The 19277-nt window shown below is 30.0% G+C and overlaps 1 protein-coding gene and 1 pseudogene across 1 annotated transcript; both read left to right on the top strand.

Annotated features, from left to right (window-relative positions):
* The first annotated feature begins 7306 nt into the window (after positions 1 to 7306).
* LOC107639006 (beta-D-xylosidase 1) lies at positions 7307 to 16749 on the top strand. Its single transcript, XM_088483676.1, has 6 exons — positions 7307 to 8214; positions 11557 to 11838; positions 13318 to 13487; positions 13798 to 14246; positions 14864 to 15277; positions 15746 to 16749. Exons 1-6 carry the CDS (start codon positions 7600 to 7602, stop codon positions 16339 to 16341), a joined length of 2526 nt encoding a protein of 841 aa, XP_088339802.1. The 5' UTR covers positions 7307 to 7599; the 3' UTR covers positions 16342 to 16749.
* LOC148566769 (uncharacterized) lies at positions 16696 to 18703 on the top strand (annotated as a pseudogene).
* The last annotated feature ends 574 nt before the right edge of the window (positions 18704 to 19277 follow it).

Genomic DNA, 19277 nt, shown 5'->3' on the forward strand with positions numbered 1-19277 from the left:
TTTTTTACTAACTTTTATCCTTTTTTTCTTTGCAAGAATTTGATATGGGAGATATACTTATTGGAGACAAAAAAAAATGATATGTGAAGAACAAAAAAATTAGTATAATTCTGCTAGTTTTTCTTATGACATGATCATAAATGGTTCATGATTTCAGTTCTAATTTACTGACCTGATCACATTTCTATCCAGAAATTTGTACTGACAGCTGTTTAGTTATTGCAGACTTAGGGACTTCTTTGTTGGCAGGTCCAACGATATGAATAAAATAAGTACTCTAACTATAGTTGCCAGTTTGTTCTTCAATTCCTTTTGTAGAATTTAGGGAGGTTAATGAAAGGTAGGTAACGAATTCCTTGATTTGGGATATACAAAAGCTTGGCCCCAACTTGTTCTCAACCACTCTCTCTCATCTCATTGCCACCAACTCTTACCACTTCTTCATTCCCTTCATTCTCATCCAAAGTACTCTCTTTATTATCTTTTCCTCCATCGAAATTTTCAACCCCAACTAGTAAAAATATGAAAGATCTTGTTAGCATTTTTATGTATTTTCTCTATCTTTCTAATATCATCCACTGTATTCTAATGATACTGATCTTTATTGCTGGTGGTAACTTTCTGGTTTTGGCAGGAAAATGGCCAGTGCTGGTTTATCTGGAACTCTTTCGTCAGGAATTAGAAATTTGAGCCATCTCTGAACATTGTGAGTGTCTCTCTTATTCTTCACATAAATTGTCTATACTTTTCAAATTTAATGGTGAATTATGGTGTATTGTTGACTCAGAAGTATCTGAAAGATGCCTTGTTTATTATGCTTTTTGTTCATAAATAGTCATAATAATCTTCCAATAATTTTTAATAGATGCCAAATAACGGTAGGAAAAAAATAAGTAGTCATAAAATACAATGAACTTATTTTATCATGTGACTAAGTGAATTTTTTCATTGCTAAACTTAGGTTACTGAAGAACAATCAGTTATTTGGTCCTATTCCAGCTGAGATAGGCAAGTTGTCAGAGCTCTAGACCTTTCCAGTAACCTGTTTGTTGGAAAAATTTCTAGTTCTGTGGGCTTATTGTCTCAACTAAGTTACTTGTGAGTGTATCTTAGCTTAACAAATGATCTTGACACGCCAAACTTATTTGAAAGAATGGTAAAATCTGACAGTGATTTTGTGTGCATAAACATCATTTAGTTTATTTATGTGCATTTTGGTGAATACAATAATCTCTATCGTCTTTCAATTTAACATGTAGGTTACAGCTCTATCAAAAATAGCTCAGAATACTCAAAATATTGATCCAAATTGTTGTTGCTGTCTCTCAAACAGCTTCAATTATATGGGAAGCAAGTAGTTCATTCAAGGTTTAGTTACTTGAAAATTCTCTATGGTTTCATTGAACTTCCATATTGAGTTTGAAACTGCTTTTTTTTGTGTAGATATTATTATAAGTTAGTAAAAAAACAAACCTGCTTCAGTTGCTCAATTTTTAAAGAACACTCTCAATCTGGATAAGGTTGTACCTTTCATGTAATGCAATTTAATTCTAGATTTATGTTTGTTCTTGTAATATATACCTCTTGGTTGTATTGGGGTAAAAAATTATGAATGAAAACTCTATGAAATTGATCCATGTGTATTTTGACTCATGTGCAAAAAACACTGTTAGTGTTGAATTTTGATAAAAAATTCTATGATTGATAAGCAGCTAATTAATGAGATGAGAGTATGTAAATGAAATGAGATTAATGAATGATTTGAAATTAAAAATAAATAAATAATTACAGAATTTGTGGAGGTTTGAAAATCTCACAAAATAGTTAATTTTTGTTAATTTTAAAAATTAATTTGTGGAAGTTTTAAACTGTCACAAAAGTTCAATATAAAACTCCCACTAAACACACATAAAACTCCCCACTAAATAAATTGTGGAGGTTTTTAAAAATTTTCACAAAAAATTTCGTAGTACCTTAAATTTTGGGGGTTTTGAAAACTCCTACAAATTATTTAGTAGGAGTTATAAACCTTCACAAATAAAAAAAAAACTGTCATAAATAAACAAAAACCTTGTAGTGACCACTGTCCACTTGACGATTTGGGGAAGAGAGGGAGATGGGTTTGAGAGTATGTACGTGGGAGGGGTGCTTCAAGGCTGTGAATGGAGTGAGGAAGGGAATGATATCTTTTAAATTTGGGGTTTAAATAACCATTGTATTTTGTTCGAAAAAATTAGATGGTCATGTCTCCTCATTAAAAAAAATCATTGTGCTTTGGGTTATTGTTAGATTTTATTCGTTGGTAAATATCATCTATTTTCGTCAACAAATTTTCTTATATTATTGTCGAAAATATTTTTATAGTAAATCTGACAATAAAATTTCGCCAAATCAAAAGATATTTTGTGTCATATTTACCATTAAATTTAACGACAAAACAGTAAATCCGACTATAAAGAACAATTTTTTTCACTTAATTATTATTGTCGGGTTTTATTAGAAATTTCTATCGTAATAGTGGCTTATTTTTTCGATAGTAAATTGTCAAAATTTTCTAACAGTAAATTCTATATTAAAAATTTCTGGTAGTGAATACGCATTTATGAATAGAGAAAAAAATCATCTTAAATAGCTATCTTTTGCGGTTAATAATTATTAACTACGATTTTTTACATTTTTTTTAATTTTTATTGACTGAAAATGTAAAAATACAATGAGTCTATTATTACATGAGTTTTTAATTAAAGGGATTCTAGTTCTAAACTGCATGATAATGCCAAATTCTTCTTCAAATAATACAGAGTCATCTTTAGTTTGTTTATATAATATTTGCAATTAGTTTGGTTTTTAATCATCACTAGCAACAGGAGTTTCGCAAATTTTTTTTTTTGGTGCGATTCGTTCGCTAGCTAATAAGCAAAGTGTTAACAAAAGCAATTGATATTCCCTTTTCTTTTCTTTTTTTAATAAGGCATAAAGCGAAAAATAATAATTTATAGCTTATAATTAATTTGGCTTGTATTGAAAAGGTTTAGTCTAGCACTCTAGCTACATTTACCCGATACAATTTAAAGATATAGAATAGACTAAACCATACCTTATTAATTTCACCGTCACTTTTTTCAGTTCACTTTTATCTTCCTCAAAAAGTTGTTTGTTTAATTTTGTCACACAATCAAGCACGAACTAACGAATCACTTAATAATTCATTTAATTTTCAACATTACATGTCCTGCTTTAATATGAAATATTCAACTGACATACATGATGATTATATACCTTTTTTTATGTTGAGATAAAACAAGAAACGGCAGTTGTTCGGTTGTTCCACCTGTTAGAAAATTATAATTATTTTGACTTTTTTTTTTATAAATAATACATATAATTAATTATAATCACATTAACTATTTTATATTATAAAATTTATATATAAATAATTTGATTTATTATTATAAATATTAAATGAAATAAATCAGTATTACTCATAATTTTAGTTTAAATGAAAATAAAATTAAAAAAATTAAAATTTATTATTTTTTGCTATCATTTAATTATTAACTCAATTTTTTTAATTTAATTTTTTTAGTCTAATAATTTAATAATATATTTTATCTTATATTTTTAAATATTAATAATTAATTAATAATAAAAAATAATAAATTCTAATGATCCTATAATATTTTTCTAAAACTAAATATTATATTTTACATAAATTTTCAGAATTTAATAGAAATTAATAGCCAAATATAAATAGAATTTCAAAATTTTAATCCTCAATATATTAAAATCATCTTACAATCTTTATCTAATCAAAAGGTTATTATTTAATCTAAAATAAAAATTTGATAGATTATTTTAATTGAAAATAAAGATCAAAGAAGTACAATTACCAAAAAATTCAGACATGCTTTTGTGCTCTCACGTCTATTTTTTCATAATTCAAGATAGATAGATGGTATTGAAATTAAAGAGCCTAAAATTCCAACACCACCATCTAATTAAATATTTAAAAATTGTGTTGACATAGTGGTATATTTAGCATGTGGCTGGGAATCTTGCTATTGTGGACCTCACATGCATGTACATGCCCATACTCTAAAACCAGTTGGTAGCCCATCACACACACATAATTTACTATTGGAGAGGAACCTCACTTCCTCCTCCATTTTCTTGTTTTTTCTTTTACAGAAAAAAAAAAGGGAATGAAATGATCATGATAGGAAGTTAGCACCAATTTTTATTTTCATTTTTTAATCTTTTAGTCAATGACATGATTCATTTTTAGACTGATGATTGAGAGTTTTAATTTATTCTCTTAATTATTCTTTCAATATTTAAATAAATAAATAAATAATATTATATTTTGAAACCATTAAAAAATAAAAATTTCAAGAAAAAATTTATTTAAAAATTAAAAAGATAATTAAAAAAATGAGTCAGAATTTTTAATTATTTTATTAAAAAATATGACTAAAAATTAACTATCAAATCAGTTATTATATTTATTTATATATATTGGTTTATAATTAAATATTTTTCTCATCAAATAATTAAAATTGTCATAATAATATAATCGAACATTAAACAAAAACAATCAAATTTATTTACAGTTGTATAATACATTTTTTATAACAAGCAAATACGTATTTTAATTTTATACAGCTAGGATGATTATTTTCTATTATATATGTTCGATCTCAATAATTCTTAATTGCACTCGAAATTATAAATATATGCCTAGATGAATACCATTTGTGTACCTAGCCCCTTATACAATCATGTATATGTATACAAGTTGGCGTAGAATTTTTTACATGCATGCATATATATGACAACATATTATAACTAATGCTATCTGATTATATTATTCTTTGGGGGTAAGTAAGGACTAATTAGGAAATAATGTTGAATATAACATAGTTGAAATGAGGTTAAATTATTGTGTTTATAATAATAGAAGAGCGAAGAATAATGAGAATTCTTAGAAAGCTCATTGGTTTCAGGTGAGATTAGATGAACTGAAATGACAGGGTACACAAATAATTTTATATTTAATCAGAACAAATATTGTTTGAATTTTTTAAAAAATATGGAGAATACGTGCTTAAGATCATTCTAGCTATTTTATCTGATATGATATGAAATTTAATTTTACGTAAGAACAAAATAAAAGAAACCCGGATTATTTAACGATAAATATATACTTTTTTTTTAATAAATTTTAATTTATATATAAGCTCTCTTATAAATGACTATAATGGTTTGTTTTAGTTTGCATTTTTTTATTTTTAATGTTGTTTATTTTCAAAATTATATGAAAAAGGTAAAAACAGTAAGAGAAATAAAAAAAAAAAACATTTTTTTCTCTCACAAAATCTCAAAAAAATAAATAAATAAATAAATAATGCAAAAAATATACATGAATGGCTTAAAAATTCCATCACATGAAAAATGTACTCAAAATTGATATATAGAAAACAAAAGAGTCTCCAAAATATTTTAGATCCAACATTTTGATACTAACAAATTTTTATTTTTTAGACTTCTTTCATAATTACTCTTTTTAGACAGAATTTTTGTCTTTTAATTTGGTCACTTTTAATCAAATTTTTAATATACTTATTAGACAAATAAAATTTTAACAAAATGTTTATTATAAAACAATCAGATAAGAAAATACACTATAAAATAAATTAATTTCCTTATAAAATGACAGAAAAATCAAATTATCTAATGAAAAGGATTTTTCAAAAAAAATTTGAAAATAAAAGATTATTGAGAACCAAATTGTATAATCTAGAATTCTTTGAGATTAATTCCGGAGTTTATTCAAAACAAAAAGTATTAAAGAAGGGTGTTACGTTGTAGATATTATAATAAAGAATTGAAGTAGTTGCAAACGGGTGGAAAGATGTGAATATAGCTCGGTAAAAAGGGACAAAACAGGGTACGTATTATTCTTCTATGGGCAAATGGGGTCACGGGATTTTGATCTTTTTTTTTCTCTTACAAGTTTTTATTAGTCAGAAGCAGTAACATCATCACGGGGATGAAAAAAATGCCTTTGAATTTTGTTGTTGTAAACACCCAACCAGAAACAGAGGTTTTGAATGAAGCAGTCATTGTATTTGGTGGGGAGAGAGAAAAACACCCTTCACAAACCGTCAAATTTGTATGTTGACTTCTGTAATTTTCCCAATGTCAATGCACCTTAGCTTATTGTAACACAAATTAAAATGATGCTTTCATTTGTAGACAAACATTATCCCTAAAAAAAGTTGCATTAAAATTTTTCATTCAAAATTTTTTATATTACATTAAAATTTTTGATAAATAAATCTTTAAAAGTGCGAAACAAAATTTTATATTTTATTTTTATAATTAAAATTCAAAGATCTCAACGAAATAATTTCTTTTAAAAAATAAAAACATCTGATACAAAATTTTTCAAAAATCTATTTAAATATATACTCTTATCTGAAATTAAAACATTTGTGTCTTTATGTGTTGTTGTTTATACTATATGTTTTTTACTTTTTGCACATAATCTTTTGAATTCATACTAAAGATGTAAAAAAATATATAATTATATTAGGTATGCACTAAAATTAGTTACTAATATAAAATATATATAAAAATATAATATATATTACAAATAAATTAAATAATACATATATTTATACACAAATATATAATGACTAATTTTAATAGTTAATTTTAACGTGCAAATAATATTTTTAATTAGGCCATTAAAACGTGCAAATAACATTTTTTATTAAATGTCTATTATTTCTTTAAAATAAATGTATATTTCCATTATAAAATAATTACAAAGACCTAGATGTGGAGGTAGAATAATCATGTACTCGTGTATGTGACATATAAACAAAAAGATAAATTTGGAAGAAATAATAAAAATTAGTTAATAATGCTAACACCAATTTTAGATATGTAATTTTTAACCTTAGATGTACAGTTTTTAAAATTGATTCTATTATTTATTTTTGACCAACAAATAGAATAATATGAAAAAGATAAATTTTGATTAATTATATATACAAATTTTTGTTAATTAATTATTTTTTAAGCACCCTGTTTCAGAAAGAAAAAGAAAAAAAATGCACCGTAGGATAGAAAGCCTATTAGCGCGCGGTACAAACTACAAAGTGAAAGAAAACGAGAGATTCTCCCGTCCGTGACCCACTCTTCTCGGAACAGAAAAAAAAAAAGTTAAAAATAAATTAACTCAAAATTATATTAAATTAACATTAATATATATAGAGTAATAGAGACATCCCCCTTTTCCGTTGTTATTTTGTACGATTCTATATACGTCAATCTTCCTAAGTTATGGCATATAACTTGATTTATTCATTTAATTTTAGCATCTACCATATGCTTAAGCCAACTGGTAGGTCACTATTCACCACCACTACCATACCCACTGAGTCCAACTACGTGTTACTCCGAGTCACACTCACTCACTCACTACTCTTAATAAATAGTAATACAATTAATCAGTTAAGTGTTAATTATAAGGTTGATGGATGTTAGAATGATTTTATCCAAATAATTGGATTTTCATTTTCAATTATTTTGATGATCGACGTGGAAACCCAATCAAGATATGAAAAAGCTTCAAAGTTCAAACCCTTTAAAATACGCAACTCCCACCACCATGACCACACTATATATACACAACAACACACAAAGACACACCTCATTCATCACTTCTCACTTACTCATCATTCAAACATGGCTTCTTCCCCTTCTTGTTCTAATTATTGTTACAACGGTAACAAGAGTTTGTTAGCATCGGTTATCGTGTCAGTTATTGTGGTAACAATAACGATAAGTAGTGGGGGCGTGGCAATTGCGGAAGGAGGGAGGGTGCCGTTTGCATGTGACCCGAAAAACGGTTTAACGAAGACGTTCAGATTCTGTTGGACGCACGTGCCAATCCACGTGAGGGTGCAGGACCTCATAGGGAGGCTCACATTGGCGGAGAAGATAAGGCTGGTGGTTAATAACGCCATAGCGGTTCCAAGGCTTGGGATTCAGGGCTATGAGTGGTGGTCGGAGGCCTTACACGGTGTTTCTAATGTGGGCCCAGGGACTAAGTTCGGTGGGCCCTTCCCTGGTGCCACTAGCTTCCCTCAGGTCATCACAACCGCTGCTTCTTTCAACCAGTCTCTATGGCTTGAAATCGGACGGGTAAGATTTTTTCATCGTTCTCCATCTGTAGCCGTTTCATTACTCCATGCATCATTTTCTCAACAGTTAAACAACACAACTCACTAATTGGATGCAATACTTTATCCATATTCATAAAATATTGATACATAAGAAAGCTTCTTTTATTTATTTATTTATTTTATATTTAGACTAAAATTTATTAATTATCTTTTTTCATTAAAAATAATTAAAATGTTGATTCTTAACATTTTTATATTATCATTTTATTCTAACTTTTACGCACTTTTATGTGTGTGCGTGACTCTTGTTTATAACTAGCAATGATGGTGCTCCTTTGAGTTTTGAATGCGTGGAAGCAGTTGCCTTTGTGTTGATAGTTAAATATGATTAAATAATAATTTAATTAAATTTATTAAATTATTTAATAATTTTTTATTAATAACTTTACGTATAGATAATAATTGTATATGAATTTTTATCTTAATATGATATTGTAAGAAAATGAATCATTTTTTTCTGAAAAAAAATAGAAAGTTCACGTGTAAAATAAAAGAATTGAGTAATAATAATAAAACAGTATGTAATACTATAGAACCAATATAATTTTATTATTTTTTGTTCATATTTAATTAAAAATATTAGTTAAAAATATAGTGATGAATTGCTAGATTATTAAAAGTATTAAACTACGGATTAAGTCAGGAATTAAATTTTTATATAATAGACTTTCTCTTTTTTTATATATTTCTTAATATATATGTCAGGAATAAGCAACTAGTTGTCATTATTCAAATGTAAGAAACTAATCTTGACATATAAATATATATAATATATCCTTTTCATCCTTTAAGCTCTTAATTTTTATTATATTTTTTATTTAAAAAAAAAAAAGGGAAAGGAGTGGCGAAGTATACACTCAACTTTTCCTTTCATCCATCAGTTAGGCTGTTCATTCATTGATTGGTTCTCCTTTTCGGCCAATTATGATTAAATTAATAATTTTTCCATACAAGCATCTAAACTCTAAAGTATATGTATGATAACATAACATATTATTGGCTTCGAATACAGACAGTAGCCAAAAGGGTCAATTGCTTTTGTGGAAGTATAAAGTACACTTATCATATTTCTCTTCCATAAGTTACCCTTGGATATAAGAAATTAATTATTTTGGGACCACTGCCTTTAATAACAAATGATACTTATTTTCCATAATTAAATCATTAGTTTTAGTGTATAGTTTAATTTATACATAATTATTTCATTATTTATAAAATCACGGGGCATAATTATTTTCATGAATTTTAAAAAATGTTCCTTAATCTTTAAAATAAGCTGTAGTTTTCACTCTCTACCAATCTAATCAAGTTACAAGTCCTCAATAAAATTGAAAAGGTATCTATCTATAAATAGGGCTCAAGTGCTTTCTTAGCTTTTTCAATTATAATTACCAAAACATAGATATACGACGACGACAAAATAAAATTGTTTTCATAAATCATATACAAACTATTTATAACTACCCGTTATATATATGTTTTTGCTGTCCTATCATATGTGTGAGCCAAAAGACCATTCATTTTCATTTGCTGATTCTAACCCCTTTTTTTAGTTTATTAGAAAATAAAAATTGTCATCAGATAGAATAAGACAAATGTATATATAAAAATAAATAAATAAAATAAAAAGGGTTAAAATATATTTGTTATTTAATCAAATTATGGTGTTACTCGGCTACTCGCAGCTCCTACATGGAAACAAACAGTGTCCCATGTGCCTTGCATGCATTTGAAGATGATATAAAATCTGACAAGTCGCGTCACTTTATAATAATTTATAGGTTTAATTTTGTGTAAAATGTTTTATACAATCATATAATTATATTATTTTTTTAAATAATTATTCACGTAGTTAATATAAAAGCTAGTTATTTTTATTGATGTGACGTTACGTAATTAGATATACGTATAAAACTATTTTACATTGATAATATATCAACATTAAATTCTAATTTATATTTAGTTTATATGCTAAAGAAAACGGGAGTTGATGTTGAAAATTCATCAACTCAATTTGTCACCAACCAGTTTCTATAAAAGAAGTCCCATTACGCCATTATTTCATTAAACAAACGAAAGCAACATGTTTGTGATGGTTAATTAATTAAATGGACTTTGGTATGGTTATCCTTTGTTATTATTATTATTTATCTTCCCTTAGCTTGGTTAAGTTTAATTTATATAATATATAGTACCCTTTGACGTATCTAATTAATTTAACAAGTTAAACATGTACGTGTATGTTGAGATTGGATAATCAATAATTAATAAAGATTTCGGTGACAATTAATAGAGACCCGTCTAATTCCTTGATGAAGCATGCAATACACAAAAAAGTCTCCTCCTCAAGGATTGTTATAGTATTATTTTTGCATGTTGTTGGATGTTGCTTAGTGAAACATAAAATCCAACCACCTCTTGATTTTTTCTTAATCTTGTGTAATTAATTATTGTTTGGTGAAAACTGACCAAACACAAGGTGTTTGATGTGTTGCCCATCAACACCGCCTCTACATTCAAGTGGCAAAACCTTGAGTGCACCTTTTCATTACGTCTTTTTTTTTTTTTTTAAATTAAATATTTTTAATTACGACGTAGAAAGAATGTGAAAGAGAATCTTATATTATATAATGCCATTTAATTATATCCGAGGGACTTGTAAGAAGAAATTATTTATGTATCTATTTATTAACTTAAATTTTTATTTTTTAGAATAAATATTTTTTATGATATAATATTAGAGGTTTTGTGGAATTGTGGTATTATGACAAGATATTTAGATGTATATTATTTTTACAATAATAATAACTTAAATAAATTAATTTTACTAATATAAAAATATATATCGGTAACGATATATAAAATTAAATTAAGTTTATTTTTAGGCCGCTTTCTTCAATATAGATGATGCTCCCAAAGGTCATTATTCAGTTGCTTTAATTTTTAATAATTTTCTGTAACACTGATGAGCCAGAATTAATTACCTAAACACATTGAAGGGAAGTCCTTGTCTAGGTACAATATAATCTTGAAATTATTAAAGAAAAGGAAACTCGATATTCATTTGGTGGCATTATAGCATGACCATGTGACGTTTAGATTCCAAAATTGTCAAAGATAGAGTTTCTTGCTTGTTTCTTATTACCAATTGGTATTTCTTTAATATTCTCTTTGATGCTTTAGCCAAATTGATATTGAGACAAGACACAAGAAAAAATTAAAAAATTAATTAAAGAAATATTGTACTATTCAATTGAATGAGTATGTGAATTATATTTAATTTGATTGCTATGCTCATCAGGTGGTGTCTGATGAAGCAAGGGCAATGTACAATGGTGGAGCTGCAGGGTTGACATTTTGGAGTCCTAATGTGAACATTTTTCGCGATCCTCGATGGGGTCGTGGCCAGGAGACTCCTGGCGAAGACCCCACCTTGGCCGCGAAATATGCTGCAAGCTATGTGCAAGGACTCCAAGGCAACGGCGCGGGTGACCGGCTCAAGGTGGCTGCTTGTTGTAAACACTACACTGCCTATGATCTTGATAATTGGAACGGCATAGACAGATTTCATTTCAATGCCAAGGTACGTTTCAATAAATATAATTAATTTGTATAGTCAATAATATTACACTTATTTCTTAAAAAAATAATTTAGGAAAGATTACACATAGTATTATTCTCTTTGTAAAAAGAAAAGAAAACTAGTGCGTTTGATTTGTGTTTTTATTTTTTATTTTTTATTTTTAATATTTTTTAATTTTTGAATTTTGTGAAAAAAAATAAAAACAATAAAATTATATTTTCTGTTTTCAGCTCGTGTCCTTTGCAAAATCTAAGAAACACCAAACATTGAAAATGAAAACTAAAAATAAACACATAAAGCTAGTGCACTCTAACTTTTTTGAAAGAGAAAAGTTTAAGGGTCAATAAAATCTATTTTTTTTTTGTTAGTACATTTAGTTATCAACTTAAATACCTAATACTTTTATTTTAGTGGTCTAACAACATATTTTTAGCCGACACTTTTAAATATTATAGACTAACTGCTACTAAAAATAATAAATTCTACTAATTCTCTAGTATTTTTTTTTTAAATTTTGAATTATATGCATATATAAATATAAATACAGACATGACAAATTAAGCATACTATGTCTGATATCATCACATCATTTTTGGCAGAAAAATTAATATAATTTACCCATTTTTTAAAAATTCTCCATATATATACATATATAAATATCAAGCATATATAAGGGTATAGTTGAATTTTCAAACTAATATTTAATTTTTTTTAGTTTAGATATATAATAAAAAATAATTAGGAATTTTAACTCATTCTTTTAATTATCCTCTTAATTTTTAAATAAAGAAAGTTTTGTAATTTTTATATTTTTTGTATTTTTTTTAAATAACACAGATATATATTTAAATTCTTATTTATTTAAATATTAAAAAAATAATTAGAAGATGAATTAGGTCTGTTAATCATATATATATATATATATATTATCTTATGCTTGAATTCGGAACCACCCAATCATGTGATGAGCTAAGTTCTTCAAGTGGTTGCTCTATATGGGCGTTGATCGCACTTTTCATTATATGTCTCTATGCCTCTGCCTTTATTCACTTCTTACGTTGGAGGGAATATAAAGTCACACACCCTTTATCTAATATCCTTATCTAATATCCATATTCAGCTTGCAAAGCTATGAGACTAGAACCATATGGTGCTTGTATCATTCTTATTTCTTGGGATGTAACAAGTATTATTTTCCATTATTGCTATGAGGCATTTTTTTCATTAAAGTGATGCAAGTGGTTGATAATGACATTTGTCCACTTGCAATTAGTTTGGGTTAATTGACAGCGATGCAATTCAAACTACCAAATCATCAAAGATTATTTCAATAGAAAACATATTTTAGAATAATTTAATTTGTTTAATATAGAACTTGTTTGTCGAGATAACATATAATACTTACTAATACATAGATAAAATAAATAGATGTTCACTCAAAACTAACTAACTAATTAAAGAAAATATGGATTCATGTAGGTTAGCAAGCAAGACTTGGCGGACACCTATGACGTACCATTCAAAGCTTGTGTGTTGGAAGGGAAGGTGGCTAGTGTCATGTGTTCCTACAATCAGGTCAATGGCAAGCCCACTTGTGCCGACCCCGAACTCCTTCGCAGCACCATCCGCGGCCAATGGGGTCTCAATGGGTTAGTACTTATCTCTCATTCGATTCTTTTGTGTTAAAATTTCACATGACTCTGTCGATGAACAAAGTATCGACAAAGTTATGTTAAAATTTAAGTGAAAACTCAGGTGAAGTCGACTTCACGTGAAGTTGATATCTGAGAGTCGTTAGATGAAAATTTAGTCAAATCAGTCAAATCATCTGGCGGCTCTCACATATCAACTTCATAAGAAATCGACTTTATTTGAGATTTCACCTAAAATTTAACATATATATGGATGATTGCTTATAGTGTTTTTTTTTTTTTAATTTCTTATGAAATTTGTATATAGGTACATAGTGTCGGATTGTGACTCGGTCGGAGTATACTATGATAGCCAACACTACACAAGGACGCCGGAAGAGGCGGCGGCGGATGCCATCAAAGCAGGCTTGGACTTGGACTGCGGCCCATTCTTGGCGATCCACACGGATGCGGCCATTAGACAAGGGCTCATTTCAGAGAACGATCTTAATCTTGCTTTGGCTAACCTTATTACGGTCCAAATGAGATTGGGCATGTTTGATGGTGAACCTTCGGCCCAACAGTATGGGAATTTGGGCCCAAGAGATGTGTGTACCCCGGCCCACCAAGAACTGGCCCTTGAGGCAGCTAGACAAGGCATCGTGTTGCTTGAAAACAAAGGGAACGCGTTGCCTTTATCCCCTACGCGGGTTCGCACCGTAGCTGTCATTGGGCCCAATTCAGATGTTACTGTTACAATGATAGGAAACTATGCTGGTACGTCTTCACCAATTTACCAATTATTAATTAGCTTAGCATAGTTAAAGTGTATTTTCAAATTGATCTGGGAAATTCAAAAATTTTAATTTAAAAATATAAAATATTTTTTTGTTAAATTGTAACAATATCTTGATATCTAATAATATTAAATCACAAACTAAATTTTTAAAATATTTTTAATGTCTTTTTTAATTAAGTAAATCATGCAAGATAATTTTTTTAATAATAAATAATAATACATAAAATTTTTAAACCCATTTCAAAAAAATAGGCCAAAAGAATTATATTAGACACTGTGACTTGTGATAATATTTAGCTGTATCTAAATATTTTTTGAAAAATATATATTTTTTTTATTTTTATTAAGACACAGTTGAATAAAATATAATGCATATTAGACGATTATCGAATGAGTGTCATGTTTAAAATGTGTTTAAAATACAAATATGACAACAAGATGTCCATACTTCATAGTTTTTTTTAGAATACTTGTTAATACAACTCTTGTTTTTATTACTAACTAAATTTTGAATTAGGTCTAACTTTTGTTTACCAACATAAATTCTGGTTATTGATGATCTTTGTATGATACTGTGTATTTTGATTTTGGGTAGGTGTTGCATGTGGCTACACATCACCATTACAAGGGATTTCAAGATATGTTAAGACCGTACATCAAGAAGGGTGCAGGGATGTTGCATGTGGAGGCAACCAACTATTTGGAGCCGCAGAGATCGCATCCAGGCGAACAGATGCAACAATACTTGTCATGGGCCTGGACCAGTCCATAGAGGCTGAGACCAGGGACAGGGTTGGGCTTCTCTTACCGGGCCTCCAACAGGAGCTTGTGTCCAGAGTTGCCAGGGCCGCCAGGGGCCCAGTTGTCTTGGTCATCATGTCTGGTGGCCCAGTTGATGTCTCATTCGCCAAAAATGATCCCAAGATCACTGCAATTTTGTGGGCTGGTTATCCTGGCCAAGCTGGAGGAACTGCCATTGCTGATGTCATCTTTGGCAGAACCAATCCAGGTACCCTAAAATTCTTTTTTTTTTCTTTTACAAAAAAAAAAGAAAATAAAAAAAAATTAAAAAGTTCAAATAAGAGTATTTAGGATTTATATGGAATTAGCTTATGTTTTTAGAAGTAGGTTATATATATATATATTCACTACCTAACAAGAAATTGTTTAGATTATTTTTTGTAATTTGAAAGTGGCATGCAGAACATTGAAAACTGGCAGCTTTTAAGTTTGAAATCAATATAATTATAAAACATATTCTTTTTGGTCAACAAAATAATTTTGATATATCTTGTCCAAAAATAGAATAATTTTTTTTTATATACATAGTACTATAGTAGTGACAATCCAAATCCTGTCATATTTGATTTCATTTTTCGTTTTTTTTTTTTGGTATAAGATGGGGCCTAAAGGCCCAGATTTCATTTTTATAGTAAAAATAAAAAGTTGAGTTGTTTCTTTCTCTAATTTTGGGCAGGTGGAAGGCTTCCAATGACATGGTACCCACAAAGCTATCTATCGAAAGTGCCAATGACAATAATGGACATGCGTCCAAACCCATCAACAGGGTACCCAGGAAGAACCTACAGATTCTACAAGGGCCCAGTTGTGTACCCATTTGGGCATGGACTAAGCTACAGTAGATTCTCCCAAACCCTAGTACTTGCACCCAAACAAGTCTCAGTGTCCTTCTCAACTCCCCTCAAAGCCCAAACAAACTCAACTTGGGCCTCATCTTCAATCAAAGTGAGCCATGCAAATTGTGATGCCCTACATATGGGCTTCCATGTTGATGTGAAGAATGAAGGGTCAATGGATGGGACACACACCCTTTTGATTTTCTCTAAGCCACCAATTAAAGGGAATAATAATTGGTCAGAGGATAAGAAATTGGTGAGTTTTCATAAAGTGCTTGTTCCTGCTGGATCAAAGCAAAGGGTTAGTGTTGGTGTTCATGTTTGCAAGCATTTGTCTGTTGTTGATGAGTTTGGGGTCCGAAGGATCCCAATGGGTGACCATGAATTACATATCGGTGATCTCAAGCATTCTATTTCTGTCCAAACTCAGGACTAAATCAATAGTTAGAACGGATTTAAAACATTGAACCGGGTTAATCAGACTCCTAATAATAGGACCTAAAAGCCGACGGTTCAATGGGATAAAAAGAAAAACAGAGGAACCAAATGATTTAAAATGTCAAACAAATTTGACACATAGAACCATAATTTTCTTTTTAAAAATTTTACAAAATAGAAATGATTGGAAAGTGTATTGATTGTGTGTTTGCAAATGCAAATGTAAAATAAGGAAATAGGGTTGGTTGGTCTCATTTGTAAGTGTCCATTATTATTCTTGATGCAAATGTAAAATAGGGCAAGTATAGGTGACATACATTTGTAAAATCAATCATCATATATATGGTTGCAAATGTACTATTATGGGAACTTTCTTAGTATGTTGAAAAGAGGTTTTGTGAACAAAGTATCCTTTGTCAATTGTCATGTTTCTAAATGTCATTTCAAGATTGAATGTCTTGCTTACTCAAAGTGAACAATCTATGGCAAGTTGTGTTTACTTTTGTTGCTTCTTTGCTCCCTTATTACTGGACAATTTTTGCCCATTCATGCAACAAGCCTCACAAATAATGATAGACTGAATTTCAAATTCCTATTTTTTTTTTTTTTTTTTTTAAATTTCAAAGAAAGAGAGCCTTAAACAATGTTGGATCTTGAGGACTATAATGTAAATTTATAACCTTTTTTTTTCTTTGGGGTCATTAATCTCTTAAGGCTTAACTTGGATCTTCTAGGTATGTTAGATAGGTTAATGGTTTTTGAATTAAATACAATAATTAACCAGAAACAGAAAATATTAATTAAGCATTCTAAGGTCTAAGCTAACCCTATGCGGGCTTAACATGTTAAGGCCTATTCCATCATTCAATTTCCATGAACTACAAATTTTCTCCCTCAATTTTTTTTTTTCTGATGAATTTTTTTTAGCATTGTTTTTATTTTGAGCTATCCATTCTTTCCGGAGAAAGGAGGAAAACTATAGGGAGTGGGTGGTGCCATTTATTATACATTGTTGCCAAAGAAAACTTTATCGAAAGTAAACAGATCTTATTCCGTTAATTAATTGTATAATGAAGGACTAATTTATTCCATTACACACACACAAAAAAGAACAATGAAAATTTATAGATGATCATCCACTAGTGAAGTAGTTTGGTGTCACTTGCATATATAGTTGGTACTCCCATGCAAATATGTTATGTAATATCATGGAAATCTCTGAAGAGCCAAAGCTAAATAATTCCAAATTATTTAAGAACATAAATACGATAAGATAGGACAACAATTACATCAATCTCCCTACTAATCAGTCCTTTATTTATTTAATTTATTGAGTCAAAATTTAATTTAGTATTTTATAATAATAAATATAATTAATTATTTTTTATTATAATTAATTATTATGATAAACAATGTAAAAATTAATTAAGAATGATAAATCAAAAAAGTTAGAATTATACAAAATAACAATATTAATAAAATATTAAGCCCTGTATCATTGTGGATCTGGGCCTGGAAAGAAGAAGGGGGCAAGCCAGGAGATGGAATGCGGTATTGAAGCTGGTCCAGGTCAGGAGCAACATTGCGGGTCTGGGTTGGAGAAGCAGGTTAGGCCATACCAGCACCAAGAGAGTGGATCTGGGCCGGGTCAGACTCCTCCACGCGTTCCAGGGTCGTGGACGAAAGAAGCTGATTCATCCAGGGGCGCCTTCAGCGAGAATAGCTGCGCGACACCTCCCTTGGTGGACGACGTGGGCGATCGGGATAACTCACTTCCCTGTGCGTCGAGGAGAGGCGCGGCTGAATGTCCTGGCGGCGCGGCTGTTCGGTCTGGCGGGGGAGCAGAGGAACATAGCCATGCTCTGGTAAAATGCACCAGTGAGGGAGCTGCGACAACGGTGGGACAGAAAGCACTTGTTGGCTTTGTAGACGAACCGGAAGTGGAGGGAATTGTTGATGAGGTAAGAAGCCGGTCTGAACATGGCTGTCAATACATGATATGTCGGGGAAAGGTGAGTGAATTGGAAGAGATAGAAGGCGAAGATGAAGGTGTGGGTCAAGGCAATGTGAATGAATGGCGTAATGAGGATGCTGGATCCGAGACAGAAATTGAATGTGCAATACCAGATTTTGATCAGATGGGTACGCAGGCAGGACAACTAGTAGAGAATAATGAAATGTTGAAGCTAGCAGTGGAGTCAGGTGCGGTTTTTTATGACGATGAATAAGATATTATGGCGATTCTACAAAGTCAGAATGAAATAATCGCAGCAAAAAGAAAGATGGCAAAACAAAAGGAGAAAGCTAGGAGGAGCAGGCCTAAACAACATAATAAGGTGTGTAGAAATTATTTTAAATGATTTATAGTTGTTGGAATGTTAGAGGCCTAGGAGGGTATGGAAAGTGGAGTATGGTGAAAGAGTTAAAGAAAAAATATAGGTTGAATATGTTAGGGTTGATTGAGACGAAGAGGGAGGATGTGACTAAGTTTGATGTAGCACGCTTGTGGGGTTGTGATGCGGTGGATTGGGAGTTTGTGGAATCTGTTGGTGCATCGGGCGGTTTATTGTTAATGTGGGATAATTTCTTATTTAAAAGATTGAACTGCTATAAAGGAAATGGCTGGCTGTGCGTCGAAGGTTCTCTGACAAAAAGTAATTTCAAATGTGCTTTCTGCTTGGTGTATGGTGCACATGTTCGGAGTGAGAAACTGGTGATGTGGGAGGAGTTAAGTTACATGGACGGTCTCTGTCAGGTTCCGTTTTGCTTCATGGGAGACTTTAATCTGATTCTGCGGTTGGAAGAAAGGAAAGACGCTACTAGTCTACCGGCATCTGCGGAGGATTTTAAGGAATGGGTACAAGATTTACAGCTACTCGATTTACCGTTAATTGATCGAAAGTCCACATGGTTTTGAGGTCGTTCTTGTAGCCG

This window comes from Arachis ipaensis, chromosome B4, assembly GCF_059453495.1.
Source record: "Arachis ipaensis isolate K30076 ecotype BB chromosome B4, ASM5945349v1, whole genome shotgun sequence".
NCBI classification, from domain to species: domain Eukaryota; kingdom Viridiplantae; phylum Streptophyta; class Magnoliopsida; order Fabales; family Fabaceae; genus Arachis; species Arachis ipaensis.